This window comes from Netta rufina (assembly GCF_964035555.1).
Source record: "Netta rufina genome assembly, chromosome: 29".
NCBI lineage: Eukaryota > Metazoa > Chordata > Aves > Anseriformes > Anatidae > Netta > Netta rufina.
Window position 1 is genome coordinate 2,224,944 of NC_140153.1, and position 18,603 is coordinate 2,243,546.

The window sequence follows — 18,603 nt, forward strand, 5'->3', positions numbered from 1 at the left end:
GGTCCCCCGGTTCTGCCCCCCAGGAGCAAACCCACATCGGGTGGGTGCCACGACCCCAAACCCTTGTGGCACAGCTCCAGCACGTGGCCCTGGGACCCCCAAACCAGCCCCACAGCCCCCCCAGGACACTTTCCATGGGGGTCGAGCCCTCGAGGCATCCCTTTGGGGACGGGACGAGGGGGGGGGACACACGGAGAGAGGGTCCAAACCCCTCCAGCCATCCCTGGAGGGTGACAGCCAACCCCTCCGGGTTGTAGGGGGGATTTTGGGGGAACCGAGGGGCTGGGGGGGAGGGGGGGGTTTCCCCGCTCAGCCCAGGATGTCCAGGTAGATGGGGGGGCTCTTGACCAGAGCCTGGAGGCGGCTGTGGATGTCCTTGATGCGCTGGCGCTGCTGGGGCTCGCGCTGCCAGCAGCTCTGCATGATGTCGTACACCTCCGAGGGGCACGTGCGGGGCCGCTCCAGCTCCCGGCCCTGCGTGATGCACTCGATGGCCTGCGGGAGGTCAAGATTTGGGGTTGGGGGGGGGAAATACAGCTCGCCCCCCCCCCCACCACCACCACCAGGTACCCCTATGACCGGGGTTTCCTCTCCTCGCCCCATCCGGAGAGCGCAAGGGGACGCAGGGGGTCAGCTCCTTGCTCAAGGCACCTTGCCGACCCCCAAAATTAAGGGTGGGGGGGCTCTAAGAGGGTGCTGCCCCCCCCCCACAAGCTCACCTCGGTGTTGGAGAGCTGGTACCAGGGCTGCTTCCCGTAGGTGAAGATCTCCCAGAGCACCACGCCGAAGCTCCAGATATCGCTCTCGGTGGTGAACTTGCGGTAAAGGATGCTCTCGGGGGGCATCCAGCGGATGGGCAGCATGGTCCGGCCTCCCACCTGCCCAGAACGGGGGGGGGCCATCAGCTGGGGACCCCCCGCGCCACCCCCCATAGTCCTTCCCCACCATGCTGCCGCCGGACCCCCAGCCCCCCCTACACTAAGTGCTCTGCGGCACCATTAAATATTAAATGGGCTTGGGGTAGGGGGCAGCAGCTAAAATGGAAAAATCGAGGCTTGGGGAGGGCAGGGGGGGGGGCACGGACGAGCCTGGGCTGCTCACCCGGTAGTAGTCGGTGCTGTAGATGTCGCGGGACATGCCGAAGTCGCCGATCTTCACCACCAGCTCGTGGCCCACCAGGCAGTTGCGGGTGGCCAGGTCGCGGTGCACGAAGTGGAGGGAGGCGAGGTACACCATGCCCGAGGCGATCTGCGTGGCGATCTGCAGCATGTGGCTCAGCGTCAGCTGCCCGCGGGGCTGCCCCTGGCCCTGCTCCAGGATCTTGGCGTCCGGCCCGTGGGACCTGGAGGGGCAGAGGGGGTGCTCGGAGCCGGGGGGAGGACGCACGTGGGTGGGGGTGCAGGTTGGGTGCAGTGGTACAGGGGTGTGCTCGTGTGTGCGTGCATGCAGGAAGGGGTGCACATGTCTTTGTACATGCACACAGGAAGGGGTGCACGTGTGTTTGTGCATGCACACAGGAAAGGGTGCACGTGTGCGTGTGTGTGAATGCACACAAGAAGGTGTGCATGTGTGTGTGCTTGCACACAGGAAGCAGTGCGTGTGTGTGTGTGCATGCACACAGGAAGGGTGTGTGTGCATGCAAGCAAGAAGGCGTGCACGTCTGTGTGCATACATGCAGAAAGGGGTACATGTGTGTTTGTGCATGCGCACACAAAGGGGTGCACGTGTGTGTGTGCATGCAGAAAGGGGTGCACAGGTGTTTGTGCATGCACACAGGAAGGTGTGTGTGTGTGTGCTTGCACACAGGAAGCAGTGTGTGTGTGTGTGTGCATGCACACAGGAAGATGTGCATGTGCATGCAAGCAAGAAGGCGTGCACATGTGTGTGCATGCATGCAGAAAGGGGTGCACGTGTGTTTGTGCATGCATGCAGGAAGGTGTGCACATTTGTGTGCTTGTACACAGGAAGAAGTGCACATTTGTGTGAATGCACGCAGGAAGGAGTGCACGTGTGTTTGTGTGTGTGCATGCACACAGGAAGGTGTGCATGTGCATGCAAGCAAGAAGGTGTGCACATCTGTGTGCATGCATGCAGAAAGGGTTGCACGTGTGTTTGTGCATGCACGCAGGAAGGGGTACACGTATGTGTGTGCATGCACACAGGAAGGTGTGCACGTGTGCTTGTTTGTGCATGCACGCAGGAAGGCGTGCACGTGTGTGTGCACTCAAGCCAGAGAGGGCCGTGCACATGCATGTGCACGTGCTGGGGAGTGTGCACACACACGTGCAGCCACACCAGGGAGAGCCACACACGTGCACACACGGCTGAAGCAGCATCCACACCACGCACACACAGAGGGCAGGCAGGCACACACACGTGTGCGTGCACACCAGGGAAGCCACGCACACGTGCGAGGAAACCACACGCACAAACACACACACACACGTGCCTGGAGGCGTGGTGCACGCCCGTGTGCGCACACCCACGCCGGGGAAGCCCGGGTGCGTGCCGAGGAGGGCTGTGCACACGCGTGCACGTGCACACGCAGCTCGGCGAGCACGGGGAGGGCGCGGAGCCGGCCGGGGGCCAGCAGGCGAGGCAGGGGCACGCTGCCTTTGATGGCGAGCGCTGCTGACAGCCCGGCCGAGGAGGCCGCGGCCGCGAGCGGGGGGCTCTGCTCGGCAGAACCATTACTGCCAAGTCCCATAACAATAATCATAAAAGCCACGTCTCAGAGCTCATCGCCTGGCCACTAAAGCGATGCCTCTGGCAGCCTCTCCCCCCCCCCTCTCCGCACCGCCCCCCCCCCCGTCTAGCAGCAATACCTGGGGGGCCAATCGAAAAGTCTCTGCTTATTCCAGCTGATGGCCAATCTCTCTCTATTTAAGCCTCTCAGACAGCTAATCTAATCAATATTGCAAGGAGGGCTGCATTAGCAGGGAGCGCGGGGCGGGCTGGCTGAGCCCCGCTGATGGAGCGCGCGGGGAGGGGGCCGCGCGCCCCGGGCCCACCTGAGGAAGCGGTTGAGGTCGCCGTGCTTCATGTACTCGAAGACCATGATGAGGGGCTCGCCCTCGGTGCAGACGCCATAGAACTTGACGATGTGCTCGTGCTGCAGCACCGTCAGCAGCTCGGCTTCCCGCTGGAAGTCCAGCCGCGCGCTCTCCGTCACCTCCTTCAGCGCCTGCCGCCGGCACACGGCCTCAGACCGGACCCGGGACCCCCCCCCCCCCCGCGGACCCCCACCGCCGTGCCCCCTCCTCACCTTCACGGCCACCAGCATCTTCTCCTGCTCCGGGAGGAGGTTGTAGCACTCGGCCAGGAAAACCTTCCCGAAGGCGCCTTCGCCCAGCTCCCACTTGAGCACGATGTCCCGGCGCTGCACGTGGTGCACGCCTGGGGGGCACCCAGGCGTCAGCCCCAGGTCCCCCCCACCCCAATTAGGTGCGAGGGAGGGTGGCTGGGGGCTACAGGGGGTGCTCGGGGGTCCCCCCAGCCTTACAGGCGTTGCAGAAGTACTGCGGGTTCTCGATGAAGTTGCTCTTCAGCCCCTCCAGCTTGCTCTCGGTGGAGGACATGGGGCTGCTGCCCAGGTTCATGAAGTGCAGGGACATGGCCAGGTCGTCCTCCTGGGCCAGCACGGCCGAGCCTGCGGGGGACAGGGACGGGGACATGACGGGGGGAGGACGGGAGCAAGGGGGGGTTTTGCACAGCGGTGCCAGGCGCTGCCGAGCATCCCCCCGCCCCGGCCGGCCCCGGGGGGAGCCAGCCCGATCAAACCCATTTAGAGGCTGAATCCATTCCAGGAGTGAATTAGCAGCTGCTGCCCGCGCTGCCTGGCCCCAGCGGGGGCCCCCATTGCCACCCGGTGTGTCCCCCCCCCAGGGGTTCAGGGCGATGGGGACCCGTGGGGACAGTCACCCTGCGGCCGGGCGCGGGGAGCGGGGCGAGGGGGGACTCACGGTTGATGCCGAACTTGGAGCGGTGCCCGCACTTGTTGAGCACGAGGAGCATGACGGAGAGGAAGAGGCAGGCGAACACGGCCAGGGCCACGGCCACGGACACCTGGGGACAGCGGGGAGGGGGCTCGGGGTCCTGCTGCGGAGCCGGGTCCCTTCTCCCAGCCCTTGGGGTGGAGGTGGCCGTGAGCCCCTTGGGGAAACCGAGGCAGGGGGAGGGCAGGGGACTGCCTTCATCCCCATCACCTTCCCACTTCATCTGGCCTCGGGTTTGCCTGTGCTTTACGGATTTATCCTGCGTTCCCCTGGGTGCCCTGGTCCCCCCACCCCAAATCACAGAGCCCCCCATGCCGGCTGAGCCCTCACCCCAAAGGTGTGCTCATCCATCGTCTCCACGGGCCCCTCCAGCGAGCTGTTCCTGGTGCCTGGGGCGGGGAGAGGGGCGCAGGGTGAGCGTGGGGTGGGGGACGCAGCGGGGACAAGGACAGCCACGCTCCTCCATGAGCGCTGCACCCGCACTTGGGGGGGGGGACCCTGGGTCAGCACGGCTCGGGGGGGATCGGGGCAGGGGGAGCAGCGTGCCCAGCACTCACCCAGCGGAGACAGAGACACTGGCACAGCATGGAGAAAGGAAAAAAAACAGGCGTTATTCTCCCAAAAAGATAACACCCCCAAAAATTGGGGAAACTGAGGCACGGAGCCACGAGGCAGCGAGGCGGAGACGGAGGCAGCGGTGTCGGCGCACGGAGAGGTTGCGAGGCACCTCCACCAGCCGGGGGGGTGAGGGGAGAGCCCCCCCAAGGAAGCCCCCAGCCCCTCCGCCACGTACCGGGGATGGGCTCCTCGGGGCTGAAGCTGAAGGGGTTGTCCATGAAGCGACCCCACACGCTGCGGGCGGCGGCGCCCAGGGGGTTGCGCACCAGGAGGGTGTAGTTGCCGTTGTTGACGTGCGTGGGGCGGTTGAGCTGGAGGCAGCCGTGCAGCACGGTGGTGTTGTGCTCGTACTCCACGATGCGGGTGTGGATGTAGGGCCCCTCGGCCAGCGCCGTGCCGTTGAAGAGCCAGCGGATGCTGGGCGCCGGGTTGCCGTCCACCGAGAAGGGGATGCACCAGAAGTGCTGGGGGATGGCCTCTTGCAGGAACAGGATCACCGGCGGGACTGGGGGGGCAGAGCCGCCTGCGTCCCCAAACCTGGCGTCCCCAAAACCTCCATCCCCAAACCCTCCATCCCCCAAACCTGTGTCCCAAAACCTCCATCCCCAAAACCCTCCGTTCCCAAACCTGGTGTCCCCAAACCAGCAGCCCCAAACCGGCATCCCCAAAACCTCTGTCCCCAAATCAGCAGCCCCAAACCTGGCATCCCCAAAACCTCCATCCCCAAACCCTCCATCCCCCAAACCTGTGTCCCAAAACCTCCGTCCCCAAAACCCTCCATTCTCAAACCTGGCATCCCCAAAACCTCCATCCCCAAACCAGTGTCCCCAAAACCTGCAGCCCCAAACCTGCATCCTCAAAACCAGCATCCCCCAAAACTGACATCCCCCAAAACCTCCGTCCCCAAACCAGTGTCCCCAAAACCTGCAGCCCCAAACCGGCATCCCCAAAACCAGTGTCCCCAAACCCTCTCTCCCCATAGCCCCCTTGCCCCGCTCCGGTCCCCGCGTCCCCTCCCCGTGCGGCTCACAGGTGACGTTCAGCATCACGCTGTCCTCCGCCGGCCCCGCCACGTTCTCCGCCCGGCACGTGAGCTCCTTGTGGTTGAGGCTGGAGGAGACGTTGGTGATCTCCAGGACGAGCTCCCCCTCCGAGACCTGCGGGGCGCAGCGGGACGCAGTGAGACAACGCACCCTGCTGTGCCCCCCCCTCCTCACCCCGCCGTGCCCCCAGCCCCGGGGCATTGCGCTTGCCTTGGTGACCCCAGGTGGCATCCCCAAAAACTGGCGTCCCCAAAACCTGTGTCCTCAAACCAGCAGCCCCAAAACCGGCATCCTCAAAGCCTCCATCCCCAAACCTGCGTCCCCAAAACCTGGCGTCCCCACCGTGCCCCCAGCCCCGGGGCGTTGCGCTTGCCTTGGTGACCCCAGGTGGCTCCGAACCCACATCGGGCACCAGCCAGTCCCCGGTGGCCGGCGGCTCTCCGGCGATGTGGCAGGTGAGGTTGACGCTGTCCCCTTGGCGCAGCGCCACGTCGGGGTGCTCGATGCGGACTGTGGGGGGCTCTGCCGGGGAGAACGGGGTGTGAGAGGTCCCCGTGCTGTCCCCGCTGTCCCCAGGCGGGGGGACACACGCCAACACCCCCCAAAACCGGGGACACCACGTCCCCGCCACCTACCGCAGCCGCTCAGGGGCTGGCTGCCCAGTGGCACCAGCACGCCGCCCGCCCAGCAGCCCAGTGACTGGTTGCCGAGTTCGGCGCGGCTCCCGTCCTGCCACAGCTGCAGCCAGCGGACCCCGCAGGAGCAGCTGAGGGGGTTTCCCACCAGGATGCTGCGGGTAGGGGGGGCGAGAGGATCTGTGCTGCAGCGGGGTGCCCGGGGGGGGCCAAGCGGGTGGCCCCGGCTGCGCTGCTTCTGGATCAGTCGCCCCGGGTGGATGGTTTCATGTGGGGGTGTGCCACGTGTGCTGTACCCCATCACCAACCCCATTCCCGTCCCCGTCCCCTTCTCCATGCCCATCCCCATCCCCGTCCCCATTCCTGACCCACCCCTGACCCTATTACTATCCCCAGCCCCATTCCTGCCCCTATTACCATCCCCGTCCCCATCCCCGTCCCCATCCCCATTCCCATTCCCATCCCCAAGTCTCTGACTCATCCCTGACCCTATTACCATCCCCGTCCCCATTCCTGACGCATCCCTGTCCCTATTACCATCCCCAGCCCCAGCCCCATCCCTGACCGACCCATCCCTGACCCTATTACTGTCCCCATTCCTGACCCGCCCCTGTCCCTATTACCATCCCCATCCTATTCCCATCCCCATCCCCTCCCCGTCCCCCCCCCATGACTCTCAGCCCCTCCATCTCACCGCAGGGCACCACCCACTCCATGCCCCCAGCCCCCCAGCCCCCCCCAGCCCCTTCTCCCGCACCACCCGTACCCACATCCCCCCCACCCCCCACCCCAAGGGGGCCACCCCCGCTGCGCCCCCTCCCCGGGCACTCACAGCTCCTGCAGGGGCAGATGCTGGAAGGGTTTCCAGGAGAGGCTGCGCAGGGCGTTGAAGGAGAGGTTCCTGCCAGCACAGCACCCATCAGCCCCCCCCCGTAACCCTGGGACCACCCTCATCCCGCATCCCCCTCGCTCCCGGGGGGGGGCTCCTGCCCCGATCGATGGTTTCCCACTCAGCAGCACGGCCCCATGTGCGTGTGTCCCCCCCCCACCCTCTCCAAAGCCTGGCTGCAGCGGGATGGCATCGATCCCCCCCCCCACCTCCGGGCATGGGGACGAGCCACCCTGCACCGGGGATGAGTGTCCCCACGACGGGGGGGGGGACACAGATGGACATATAGGGACGGGGACCAGAGCCCTGGAGCCATGGGGGGGGGCACTCACACGTGGCTCAGCCTGGGGGTGTCCTGGAAAGCATCGTCGGAGATGTGCTGCAGCCCCGAGCCGGTGATGGTGCTGGGGGAGGAGAGGGCTCAGCATGCACAGCAGGGTCAGAGACCCCCCCCCAGGACCTCGTCCTCTGCCCCCCCCCCCTCCTACACCCCCCCCCCGGCACCCTTGGGTGCTCACAGCTTCCTGAGGTCCCGCAGCATCCTGGTGTCGGCGCGGGTCAGGGCGGTGAGCAGCGGCTGCTTCTCGATGATGCTGGAAGGCAACAGGGCCACGGGGGGGGGTCAGGTGTGTGTCCCCCCCCCATAGGGACAGCACCTCCCGGGGGTGGGGAAGCAGCCCTGAGCCCCCCCCTCGTTCCCCCAATTTGCTGTCGGGAGCTGCTGTGGTTGGGGGGGGCTCCGCTCTCCACACCCGGGACCACCACCCCCCCACCACCACCCACCCCACCCTGGGAGGAGGCGAACAAAGAGCTGGGGGGGGGAAACTGAGGCAAGGGGGGGGGGCGTGCGGCAATGCGGCAGGGCGAGGACCCAGCCCGGGCACCCCGCTGCCACCCACACCCCCCCCGTGCCCCCTCCCTGCTCGCCACGGACCCCGCTGCGCCCCAGCCCTGCGCACCCCCCCCCCCCGCTGGCACCCCCGTGGTAGGGGGCAAGGAGCTGCCCCCAGCCCCTGGGGGGGGCGCAGCAGGGCCCCCCCCGTCCTGTCCCTGTCCCCATCGTGGTGTCCCAGCCCCTGCAGCCTCGCCTCGACCCCAGCCCCGTAATTGTACCCCAATCTCCCCCCCCCATCCCACTGCCGTGTCCCTGTCCCCGTCAGCGTGTCCCAGCCCCAGCCCCTGGTCCCCAGCCCCAGCCCTGTCCCCACGACAGTCTCCCAGCCCTATAACCCCATCCCATCGCCTTGTCCCCGTGCCCGTCCCCATCATCACATCCCAGCCCCAGCTCCTTATCCCTGTCCCCGTCCCCATCGCCACCATCGCATCCCAACCCCAGCCCCTCGCCCCCAGCCCCATCCCCGTCCCCAGTCCCTTATCCCCGTCCCCATCCCCTTATCCTCAGCCCCAGCCCGTCCCCATCCCCATCCCCTTGCCCCCAACCCCAGCCCTGTCCCCATCGCTGCATCCCAGCCCCATTCCCTCGCCCCAAGCCCCATCCCCAGCCCCTTATCCCTGTCCCCGTCCCTGCCATCGCATCCCATTCCCATTCCCTGCACCACCACCCTGTCCCCGTCCCCAGCCCCAGCCCCTCGCCCCTATCCCCATCCCCGTCCCCCAGCCCCTTATCCCTGTCCCCAGCCCCAGCCCCTGCACCACCACCCTGTCCCCGTCCCCAGCCCCATCTCCCAGTCCCATTCCCAGTCCCTTATCCCTGTCCCCATCCCCTTATCCCCGTCCCCTTATCCCCGTCCCCATCCCCTCTCCCCCAGCCCCATCCCCTTATCCCCATCCCCTCGCCCCCATCCCCTTATCCCCAGCCCCAGCCCCTCTCCCCTCTCCCCCAGCCCCCTCCCCACCCCGCTCGCCGTCCCCCAGCCCCACTCACATCTCGGCGAGGAGTCGGGACGCCCCCCCCCCGGGCAGGACCCCCCCCAGGCTGCTGACGGTGCCGGGCTCCCTGCAGAGGAGGCTGCGGGACGTGGGGCAGGGGCAGGGCGGGGGGCAAAGGGGGGGCCCGGCGGGGGTCGGGGGGGGCAGCAGCAGGGGCAGGAGGGCGGCCAGGCAGAGCCAGGAGGGCAGCATCGCGAGCCGGGGCCGGGGGGGCAGCTGCAGGGGGTCGCAAGCCGAGCCCCCCCCCCCCCCTCCCCAAAATCGACCCCCCCCCCCCCTTTGCAACCCACGGGCACGGCGAGGCGTGGGACCGGCGGCTTTAAAGCCGCCCCGCGTGGCCCGGCCTCCCGGGGAGGGGCCGGCGGCTCCCCCCGCCCCGACCCTGCCCGCAACCCCGCAGGGGAATTTGGGGGGGGGACGGGGATCGCCGAGCCCCCCCCCCCCCCCTCAAAGTGGCGCAGGGGGTGGCCGGGCACCCCCCGACGCTCCCCGCGCAGCCCCTGGAGGTGGGTGTATGGGGGGGGGGGGGTCGTGGTCGTGCCCCCCCCTTGCCCCTCGGGGGTCCCGTACCCCCCCCGGGACCCCTCATCTCCAAAACTCCCCCCCCTTGGCCCCCTCCCCGCTTTCAAAGCGCACCCGCAGCCCCCCACCCCTCAAGCACCCCCCGTCCATCCGTCCCTTCCCGTGCCCCGGGGGGGGGGGCAGCACAGCCCCCAGACCCCCTCAACCCCTCCCCGCAAGGCCACCAAGACCCCCCCCCAACCCCCCCCCAACCCCGGTGCCCCCCAAAACCTCGCGGCGCACCGAGACCCCGCCGGGACGCAGGCAGGGGGGGGGCGCACGGTCCCGTCCCCAAATGTCACCCCCGGGGTCCCCTCCTCGTGGTGGTGGGGGGGGGGCACAGCGCTGCCGCGACCCCCCCGGCATCACCACCCCAATTCTCCCCCCCCCCCCATCACATGCGCTGAGTTTGGCACGTCCTCAGCCCAATTTTTACCCCCCCTCCACGCTCAGCCCCCAACCCGAGGCGCCCTGGGGCTGAGCAGAGCCCTTGCAGGACCCCCCCCCCTTCCAAAATCTTCCCCCCCCCCCCCGGGTTTAGCCCCCCCAGCGCCCCGCCGCGCCACCTCCTCCCGAATTCCGCGGTTTTGACGTTTTTTTCCCCAGAAACGCCCCCGGCTCGGGCAACGCAGGGCAAAGCCACAGCTGGGGCGCACGGGAAGCAGATGGGACATTGGGGGGGGGTGGGGGGGGAACGGAAAAAAAAAAAAAAAAAAAACGAGCTGTGCCCCCCCCCCCACACACACACACAGCCCTGGAGTGAGCCCCGTCCCCCTTTATTTGCCCTCATGCCCCCGATGCTGGTGCCGGGGGGGGGCAGGAGGGCAGCGCCGTGCCTCAGTTTCCGCACTTGAAAAAGGGGGGGGGGCCACCCCGCTTTATTCCCAGAAACGCGACCCCACGGGGCAGCCTTTTATTCCCCAAACCCCCCCCACCCCCCAGAACGCATCCACGAGCACAACACCTCTCCCCCCCCCAAAAAAAAAAAAAAATCCCTTAAAAGCAATAAATAACCCGAAAAAGGGCCCCACGGATGGGACCGGGGGGGGAAAAAGTCCAGAGCGGAGCGGGTCGGGTCGGGCCCCCCCCCCTTTTCTCAAAGGCAGCCCGTCCCGTTGGGGAGCCGACCCCGGCCCCTGCGGGTGGGCAAGGGGGGAGCGGGGGGCTCGTCTTCCTCGGGGGGCTGCTCCGTTTCGGCGTCCGAGGGCTCTCCGGAGCCGCGCCGGCGGTTTTCGGGGCTGTAGAAGAAGGAGAGGGTGCGGAAGGCGGGCGCCATGTGCTCCTTGATGCCCTCCAGGAGCTGCACGAAGGACGGGCGCTGCCGGGGGTTCTGCTGCCAGCACAGGCACATCAGCTCGTGGCTGCGGGACACAGGGCGCACGGTGGGTCCTGGGGGGGCTCCTCGGCACCCCCTTCCCCTCCTCCGGACACCCCCGTTGGAGCTGGGTCACCGTGCCCGTGCCCCGTAGGGACCAAAGGTTGGGGGTGATGGGCTCGGTGCCCCCTTTTCCCCCCCCATCCTGCCCCAGCTCACAGTTGGTCGGGGCAATTCTCCGGCTTCTCCAGGACGCCGTTGTCCATGACGAAGCGCAGGACCTGCTCGTTGGACATGCCCTGGTAGGGCTGCTCGGCCAGCGTGGCGATCTCCCACAGCACCACCCCGAAGGACCTGCGGCACCCCACGGTCAGCCAGAGGGGTCCCACGGGCTTGGGGGGGGCACCCAGCACGGCCCCCACCCGCCCCGTCCCCTACCAGACGTCGGACTGGGTGTTGAAGATGCCGTCCTTGAGGGCTTCGGGGGACATCCAGCGGACGGGGAGCAGCCCCTTGCCCCCTTTGCGGTAGTAGTCCGTCTCGTAGATGTCCCGCGTCATGCCGAAGTCTGGGCGAGGAGGAAGACAGAGGAGGAAGAGGAGGAGGAAGGCCAGGAGCACCCGGACAGGGGGGGTCCGAGCCCTGGTGGCGCCGGCCGCCCACCTCCGATCTTGACGGTGAAGTCCTCGGACACCATGCAGTTGCGGGCGGCGAGGTCGCGGTGCACGAACTTCTTGGCGTTGAGGTAAGCCATGCCGTCGGCGATCTCGCCCGCCATCTGGATCATGTCCCGCAGCGAGGGCGGCGGCAGCCCGGGGTTGTTCTGCCCAAAGGGGAGGCTGTCAGGCTTTTTTTTCGGGGGGGGGGGCCGTGCCCCTTCCTCTGTGGGACCCCCTCCGCAGCCCCTCACCTCGGCGTCGGGTCGCAGCGAGCGCAGGTAGCTCTTCAGGTCCCCGCGCGTCATCAGCTCCATGATGACCAAGGCCGGCTGGCCCTGGGACACGACGCCGAGCAGACGGACCTGGGGACAGGACGGGGGGCGCACAGCTCCGTGAGCAGCCCCCCCATCCCGTCCCCATGTCCCATCCCGTCCCCTCGCCGCCCACCTACCACGTGGTGGCACTTGAAGGCCTTCATCACCGAGGCCTCGTTGAGGAACTCGATGCGCTCCCGCATGGTGGCCAGCTCGTTGACCGTCTTCAGGGCCACCTTGGTCTCCTCGCCCTCGGCCACCAGCCCCAGCGCCAGCCCCTCGTACACCATCCCGAAGGAGCCCTGCCCCAGCTCCCGAATCACCGTGATCTTCTCCCGCGACACCTCCCACTCGTCGGGGACGTACACTGAGGGCGGGGGGGGACACCCGTCACCGGTGCCGTCCTCGCGGTGACGGGGACGCGGTGCCCACGGGGACGCCCCTGTCCCTACGTACTGTCCGAGGCGCTGAAGTACTCGGGGTTGACCGAGGCGTAGAGCGTCCCGCTGGGGTAGCCGTCGTTGTTCCTGCAAGGGCGGAGGGGTGGGCACGGTGCAAAGAGGGGGGGGGGACAAGGGACAGGGTGAGCGACGTCGCCTCCCCCAGCCCCGGATCAGCCGGGTCCAGCCCCGGGGGGTGTGTGGGGGTCGCTACCTCTTCTTGTTGTAGAAGAAGACGAAGATGGCGAGGCAGGAGATGAGCAGCATGAGCACCACGGGCGTGACGGTCAGCAGGACGTAGAAGCTTCCAGACTCCTCCTCGGCTACCGGGGGCACGCGTCCACGCGTTTCATCCCACCACAGCTCCCCAGCGCCTCAGCACCCCCTGATCCCCGGTGCTCCCGTCCCAGAGCACCCCCAAAGCCCCCAGACCCCCAATCCAGCAGCATCCTTTGATCCCCTGGGTGCAGGATCCCCTCATCCCACCAGCGCTCCCCAGTTCCCCAGCCCAGTAGCACCCCCAGCTGCCTGCCCCACAGCCGGGGGTCCCGCTGGCGTCCCCCCAGCCCCAACTGAGTCCCCCCCAGCCCCCTGAGGATACCTGGCCCCAGGATGTAAAACTTGACGAGCCCCGTCCAGGAGCCGTTGCCGGCCAGCGAGGTGGCCCGGACCTTGGCCGAGTAATTCCCCGGCTGCAGCAGGGCCAGGTGGACGCCGCCGTACTTGGCGTAGCGGTGACGGGAGACGCAGACGACGGTGGTGACCTCCTGGGGGGTGGGCGAGGGGATGGTGGCAGCGGGGACATCCCCCCAACCCTCGTGGCACCGGGCAGGGGGACGCTGAGCTCCCCCTCGACGGCGGAGCCGGGTCCTCACCTCGCTCTCGCGGCTGTACTTGATCTCGTACTTGAGGATGAGCCCGTTGGGGTTGCGGGGCTCCTGCCAGCGCAGCAGGACGCTGTTCTTGCTGGCCGGCTCCCACGTCACGTTGCCGGGAATGTTGTCAGCTTGCACTGCAGAGGGGCACCAAGGGGCTCGGGACCCCCATCCCGGTGCCACCAGCACCCAAAACCATCCCAATCCGTGGCCGGGCAGCGGAGCACCGCGCACCAAGCCCTGCTATCACCGAGGAAGGGGGGGCTGCCCTCGCCCCAACCCCGCACGCTGCCCTACAGGACCTACGTTCGGGCATGGTCCTGGCGAAGACGAAGGTGGCGGCGCTGCAGCCCACGGTGTGCGCGGCGTGGTTGCAGGCGTGGATGTCGATGCGGTACTCGGTGAAGTGCCGCAGCCGCGACAGCACCGCCCGGTCCCGCACCACTTTGTCCTCGAAGATCTGGAAATCGGGTTTGGGCTCGCTCCCGGCGCGGCTCGGGGCCGGCGGCTCCGCCGAGGAGGTGTTGGTCGGGGAGGTGACGGCCGCCACGTCCCTGCGGCGCTTCGGGGTCCTGCGGAGTGGGGAGACGGGGACGGGGACGGGAGGCAGGTTGGGGCTGGGGCACCTGGGGCACCTCCCCGAAGGTGGTGGGGTAGGGGAGACCCTCAGGGATTTTGGGGGCCATTTCCCAGCTCACCTCTTGTTGATGGACGTCACCTTCCAGGGTGGCCTGAGGCAGCGGAAAATAGGTTAAGGAAGCAGCCCCTTGTTTAAGGGACGCCTTCTCTGGGGCAGCATGGTGCTTGGAGACCCCAATGACACCGGGAGACCCCCCAGACACCAGGATCTCCCCCCAGACACCGGGTTTTCCCCCCAGACCCGTCACCTGGGGATGATGATGGAGTTGTGGAGGAAGTTCTCGAACTTCTTCTGGAAGGATTCAGCCTCGCCCTCCATGCGGAGCTGCCCGTCGGCGGGGCGGCAGGGGCAGCACCGCTCCTCGGCGTCCTGCTCCACCTCGGGGTCGTCCCCGTCACTGAAGCGCGTGTCGGCGCTGCTGGTGGGCAGCTTCAAGCCTGCGGGCAGGGACGGGCAGGGCTGGAAGCACCGGGACGGCCCCATCCCAGAGGTGCCATCCCCATCCCCAGCCGCCCTCCCGCACCTTTGTGGCAGTAGTCGTTGACGTAGAGCTCCATGTCCTCGGCCAGCTGCTGCCACAGCACCAGGTAGTAGGTGATGTTGCCGTTGCGCTGCGTGGGCGGCTTCCAGCGCACCACGATGTGGGACGAGGAGTTGGACATGGAGATGACGTCCCGGGGCACCGTCGGGGCTGGGCACGCAGCGGGGCGTCAGCATCTCCCTCGGAGACCACCGTGGGCACCCCACGAGCCCTCCCCGGGGTGCCCCTTACCCGCGGGCATGGTGCGGATGTAAACCACCTCGCTCTGCGCCCCGTAGTTGCGCCCTTCCTCGGCGGTGGTGAGGGTGATGGCGCGGACGAAGATGGCATACTGCGTCCACGGGCGCAGGTTGAGCAGGGCCACCCCGGGCTCCTGGTCGCTGCTGAGAGGCAGCTCCACGTCCAGCACGTTCCAGCTCTGCGCCCCGCAGGCGTCCTGCCCCACGTACTCCGAGACGTTCTGGAAGGGTCTGGCCCCCACCCAGCCCTGGGTATCAACGCGGGGGTCCCCGGAGCACCCCCCTGGCCTCGCCAACCCCCCTTCCCCGGGATGGGGCAGCCCCGTGCCGTGAGGGTGTTGCAGGGTGGGGGATGCATGGGAAGGGGCTCGCCCCCACCCTGAGCGCCAGGGCCGGGGGCCACTTACGACTCCTTGTAGTAGACGATGAAGCTGAGGAGGTCGCGGTACTCGGGGGGCCGGTAGCGCTCCCACTTGAGGAAGATGCGGTCGGCCTCGGTGACGTTGGAGATGAAGCGCAGGGTCTGGGTCTTGCCTGCGGCGGGGGGGCGCAGGGCTCAGGGGTGGGCTCGCGGTGCCGCTGGGCCCCCCCCAGCCCCAGTCCTGCACTCACAGGACGCCCGGTCCCCGTTGGTGCGTGGGTTGATCTCGGCTTTGTTCTGCCGCCCCTTGGTGCCCGTCACCTCCTCCATGCGGTAGATCTCGGCCAGGCAGAGCTTGGGGTTGAAGGCGAAGTACATCTTGCCCACGGGGATGGAGAGGACGTGGTGGCTCCAATCCCACAGCTGCTGCAGGTTCTGGTTGTCCAGGACGTACAGGGTGTAATTTCTGGGGGGAGACGTGGGCGGAGGCGATGGGCACGGGCACCCCCAAAGCCCCCAAAGCGTCCCCACCGCGCCCCGTCCTCACCCGTCCACCATGGAGTCGCCACGGATCAGCTTGAGGTTCTTGAAGAAGGACAAGGAGACGAGGGCGAAGGAGTGCTTGATCTTCAGGAAGCCCGTGATGGTCTCGATGAGGCCCAGGCTGCTCTGCAGCTCCGAGGCCAAATTATCTGGGGATAACCCACGGCTGTGAGCCGGGCGGCGCTCCCAGACAGCACACCGACTGCTCGAGGCCAAACCCAGCACTCACAGCCCCGGCGGATGTTGACGATGAGGTTGCCCTCCACCAGGGTGCATCCTGCCAGCTCCTGCGCCGCCCGCGTCGAGTCAATGGTCTTGGTGCCCACCTTGCACTCCTTGGGGCACAGCCCCTCGCACTTGTGGCAGAAGATGCTGCGGGGATGGGGACGGGGACATGGGCTGGGTACGGAGCCACCTCCCTCCATCACCACCCCCAGGTTGGGTGGGAAGGGGGGGTCCCATCCTGGGGGTTCCCATCCCAGGGGGTCCCAACCCCAATGGGTCCCATCCCAAGTGTTCCCATTCTGGGGCGTCCCATCCCAGTGGTTCCAATCCTGATGGGTCCCATCCCAAGGGATCTCATCCCATGGGTTCCCATCCCGGGGGTTCCCATCACGGGGGGTCGCATCCTAAGGGGTCCCATCCCAGGGGCTCCCATCCCAGGCAGTCCCATCCCAGGGGGTCCCATCCTGAAGGGTCCCCTCCCAATGGTTCCAATCTTGACGGTTCCCATCCCAAGGGGTCCCATCTCAGGGGGTTCCATCCCAGGGGTTCCCATCCTGGGGGGTCTCTGCCCAAGGGGTCCCATCCCATGGGTTCCCATCCCGTGGGTTCCCATCCCAAAGGGTCCCATCCCTGGGGGTCCCATTGCAGGGATTCTCATCCCGTGGGTTCCCATCCCAGGGGGTCCCATCCCAAAGTCTCCCATCCCGGGGCTGTCCCACCCCACCTGCTCTCATTCCTGGTGTAGCCGGGGGGGCACTCGGAGAGGCACTGCTGCTGGTGGATGACGAACTTGGAGGCGTCGCGGGGGTTGTCGGACACCTTGCGGAGGCTGGCGCAGTACTCGGCGGTGACGCAGCGCCAGCCCTCGTACTCGTAGGTGCGGGGCGGGCAGGAGGGCAGGCAGTGCCCGTTGAAGTGGAAGTGGCGGCAGGCCACGCACGAGCGGCTGTCGCGGGGCCGCCCGCAGCCCCCCAGGCACTCGGCGTGGCAGCACTCGCCCGCCGCCGTGCACGCCGAGCCCACGCCGCACGGGCACACTGAGGGAGAAAGGCGCCGCGGGAAGGGGGATGGGGAGAGGACGTTAGGCAGGGTAACGTGGAGGGGGAGAGGGTTTGGGGGTGGCACGGGGAAAGGGGGGAAAGCGGTGGGTGGGGAGGGGTGGGGGCTGCCGGCGTCCTCCTGGCACGGGGGGCGCGAGGAGAGAGGGGTGGAGGGATGGAGGGAGGGGTGGGTGGATAGAGGTGGGAAGGGTGGGCAGGGAGAGGAAGAGATGGAGAGACGGAGGGAGGGATGGCCAAATTCGTGGGTGGATGGACAGAGGGAGGGCTGCCCGGACGGACGGACGGACAGGTGGATGGATGGGGGGGGCTCGAACCGCGCCGAGCCTCGGCTGCCCGGTGGGGCCGCGTGGCGCAGCCGGGGCCGGGGCAGTGGCCGAGGTTACGGCCCCGATAAGGATCTGTGTTTATAGTATATATTTCATTACCAGGCCTCCTGTTTACTGCAAACGAGCCCGGGAGGGGCCTGTATTTACCTCGCCGCTGGGAAAACACGGCAGCTGGGAGCTGGCCTCTCCTCCGGAGGATGATACAGCGCGGATCCGATTACCCCGCCGCGCTACCGCTGCTGCGCCGGGGCAGGGACGGCCACGTGCCCGGCCCCGCCATCCCCAGCAGCTCCCCCAGCCCTCCCCAGTGCCTCCCAGTGACCCCCCCCGGTTTGCTCCCAGCAAGGCAGCGATCCCCGTGCCTCCAGCACCCACCTTTCTGGCAGTAGCTGGAGGTCCAGCAGCGGTAATCCAGCTGCCCGTTGACGCTGGTCTGAGCGCACGGCTTCTCCACGTCCAGGATGCCCGGGCAGACGTCGGCGCACTCCTCGGCCAGTTTGTTGCCCACGATGTAACTGGTGTCCACGGCGTCGGGCAGCAGCAGCCCCCAGTCGATGGTGGAGAGGTGGCAGAGCTCCTGGTTGCGCTCGATGCGCACCGAGCCGCGCAGGACGTGGCCGAGGCTGTGCAGCCCGATGTCCCGCAGGTGCGGCATCTCGAAGATGACCAGGGCGTAGTTGAAGAAGAGGTTGGTGCCGCGGATGACCGAGAGGTTGGGGAAGAGGTCCCGCAGGCTCTCCAGCCCGTAGACGCGGAAGAGGAGCAGGTACTCGGTGATCATCAGCAGGCGGGGGAAGCTGAAGCCCCGAAAGTCCTCGGCGCCCGTGGTGAACATCAGCAGGATCTGCAGGTTGCCCTCGATGATGGAGCAGTTCTCCAGCTTCTGCAGCTGGGACACGTCGTTGCGGATGTCCATGCTGCCGCAGACTGGGGTGGCGAGAGGGGGGACCCGGGGGCAGCGGGGAGGCCCGGGCAGACGGCCCCGCCACCCAAGGGACCCCCCCTCCCTGGGGCCGTGTCACCCGAGGGGGCTGATGTCCTCCTCACCCCCCCGCCTGGCGCATCTGCCTGCAGTCCCCGTGGGCAGCTGGGGCAGACGCGAGTGGCCGTGACAAGCAGCCGGCGCGCCGCAGCTCCTCGGGGCACGGCACGGCCGCGGTGATGCTAACGAGGTCTGGCTCCGCGGGAGCTCCTCGCCCACCCCAAGAGCACACCCGAGCCCCCTGCCCACCCCACGGGAGGCTCCGAGCCCCGTGGGCAGCTCGGGGTAACCACAAGGCATCCTAATGCCAGCTCACCCCCCCATTGACCCCCCGGCACCGTGCCGTGCCAGCCCCACGGGGATGAGGCGATGGGTTTCCCAGTAGGATACCCCATAGGGAGCGGGAGCATCGGGGCGGGGGGCAACCCAGCGCTGAGCATCACCCGCTCCC

At 67.8% G+C, this 18,603-nt stretch overlaps 2 protein-coding genes across 2 annotated transcripts; both read right to left on the reverse strand.

The window, feature by feature from the left end:
• Nucleotides 1–309: 309 nt before the first annotated feature.
• Nucleotides 310–10,421, reverse strand: NTRK1 (neurotrophic receptor tyrosine kinase 1; the record flags this gene model as incomplete). The annotated part of the gene is made up of 18 exons (XM_084303313.1): nt 310–495; nt 720–878; nt 1,102–1,342; nt 3,012–3,184; nt 3,266–3,396; nt 3,503–3,649; nt 3,963–4,065; nt 4,326–4,384; nt 4,553–4,570; nt 4,789–5,118; nt 5,644–5,770; nt 6,030–6,178; nt 6,292–6,446; nt 7,124–7,192; nt 7,513–7,584; nt 7,699–7,773; nt 7,969–7,991; nt 10,416–10,421. 18 exons carry the CDS (start codon nt 10,419–10,421, stop codon nt 310–312), a joined length of 2,223 nt encoding a protein of 740 aa, XP_084159439.1.
• Nucleotides 10,422–10,727: 306 nt separating this feature from the next.
• Nucleotides 10,728–18,097, reverse strand: INSRR (insulin receptor related receptor; the record flags this gene model as incomplete). The annotated part of the gene is made up of 21 exons (XM_084302960.1): nt 17,546–18,097; nt 16,508–16,820; nt 15,788–15,930; nt 15,563–15,707; nt 15,267–15,481; nt 15,062–15,188; nt 14,647–14,885; nt 14,398–14,565; nt 14,122–14,311; nt 13,933–13,965; nt 13,541–13,851; nt 13,235–13,371; nt 12,961–13,126; nt 12,574–12,682; nt 12,376–12,446; nt 12,057–12,286; nt 11,857–11,967; nt 11,610–11,769; nt 11,385–11,514; nt 11,166–11,300; nt 10,728–10,992 (listed from the first exon to the last, which is right to left on the reverse strand). Exons 1-21 carry the CDS (start codon nt 18,084–18,086, stop codon nt 10,728–10,730), a joined length of 3,939 nt encoding a protein of 1,312 aa, XP_084159086.1. The 5' UTR covers nt 18,087–18,097.
• Between the last annotated feature and the right edge of the window lie 506 nt (nt 18,098–18,603).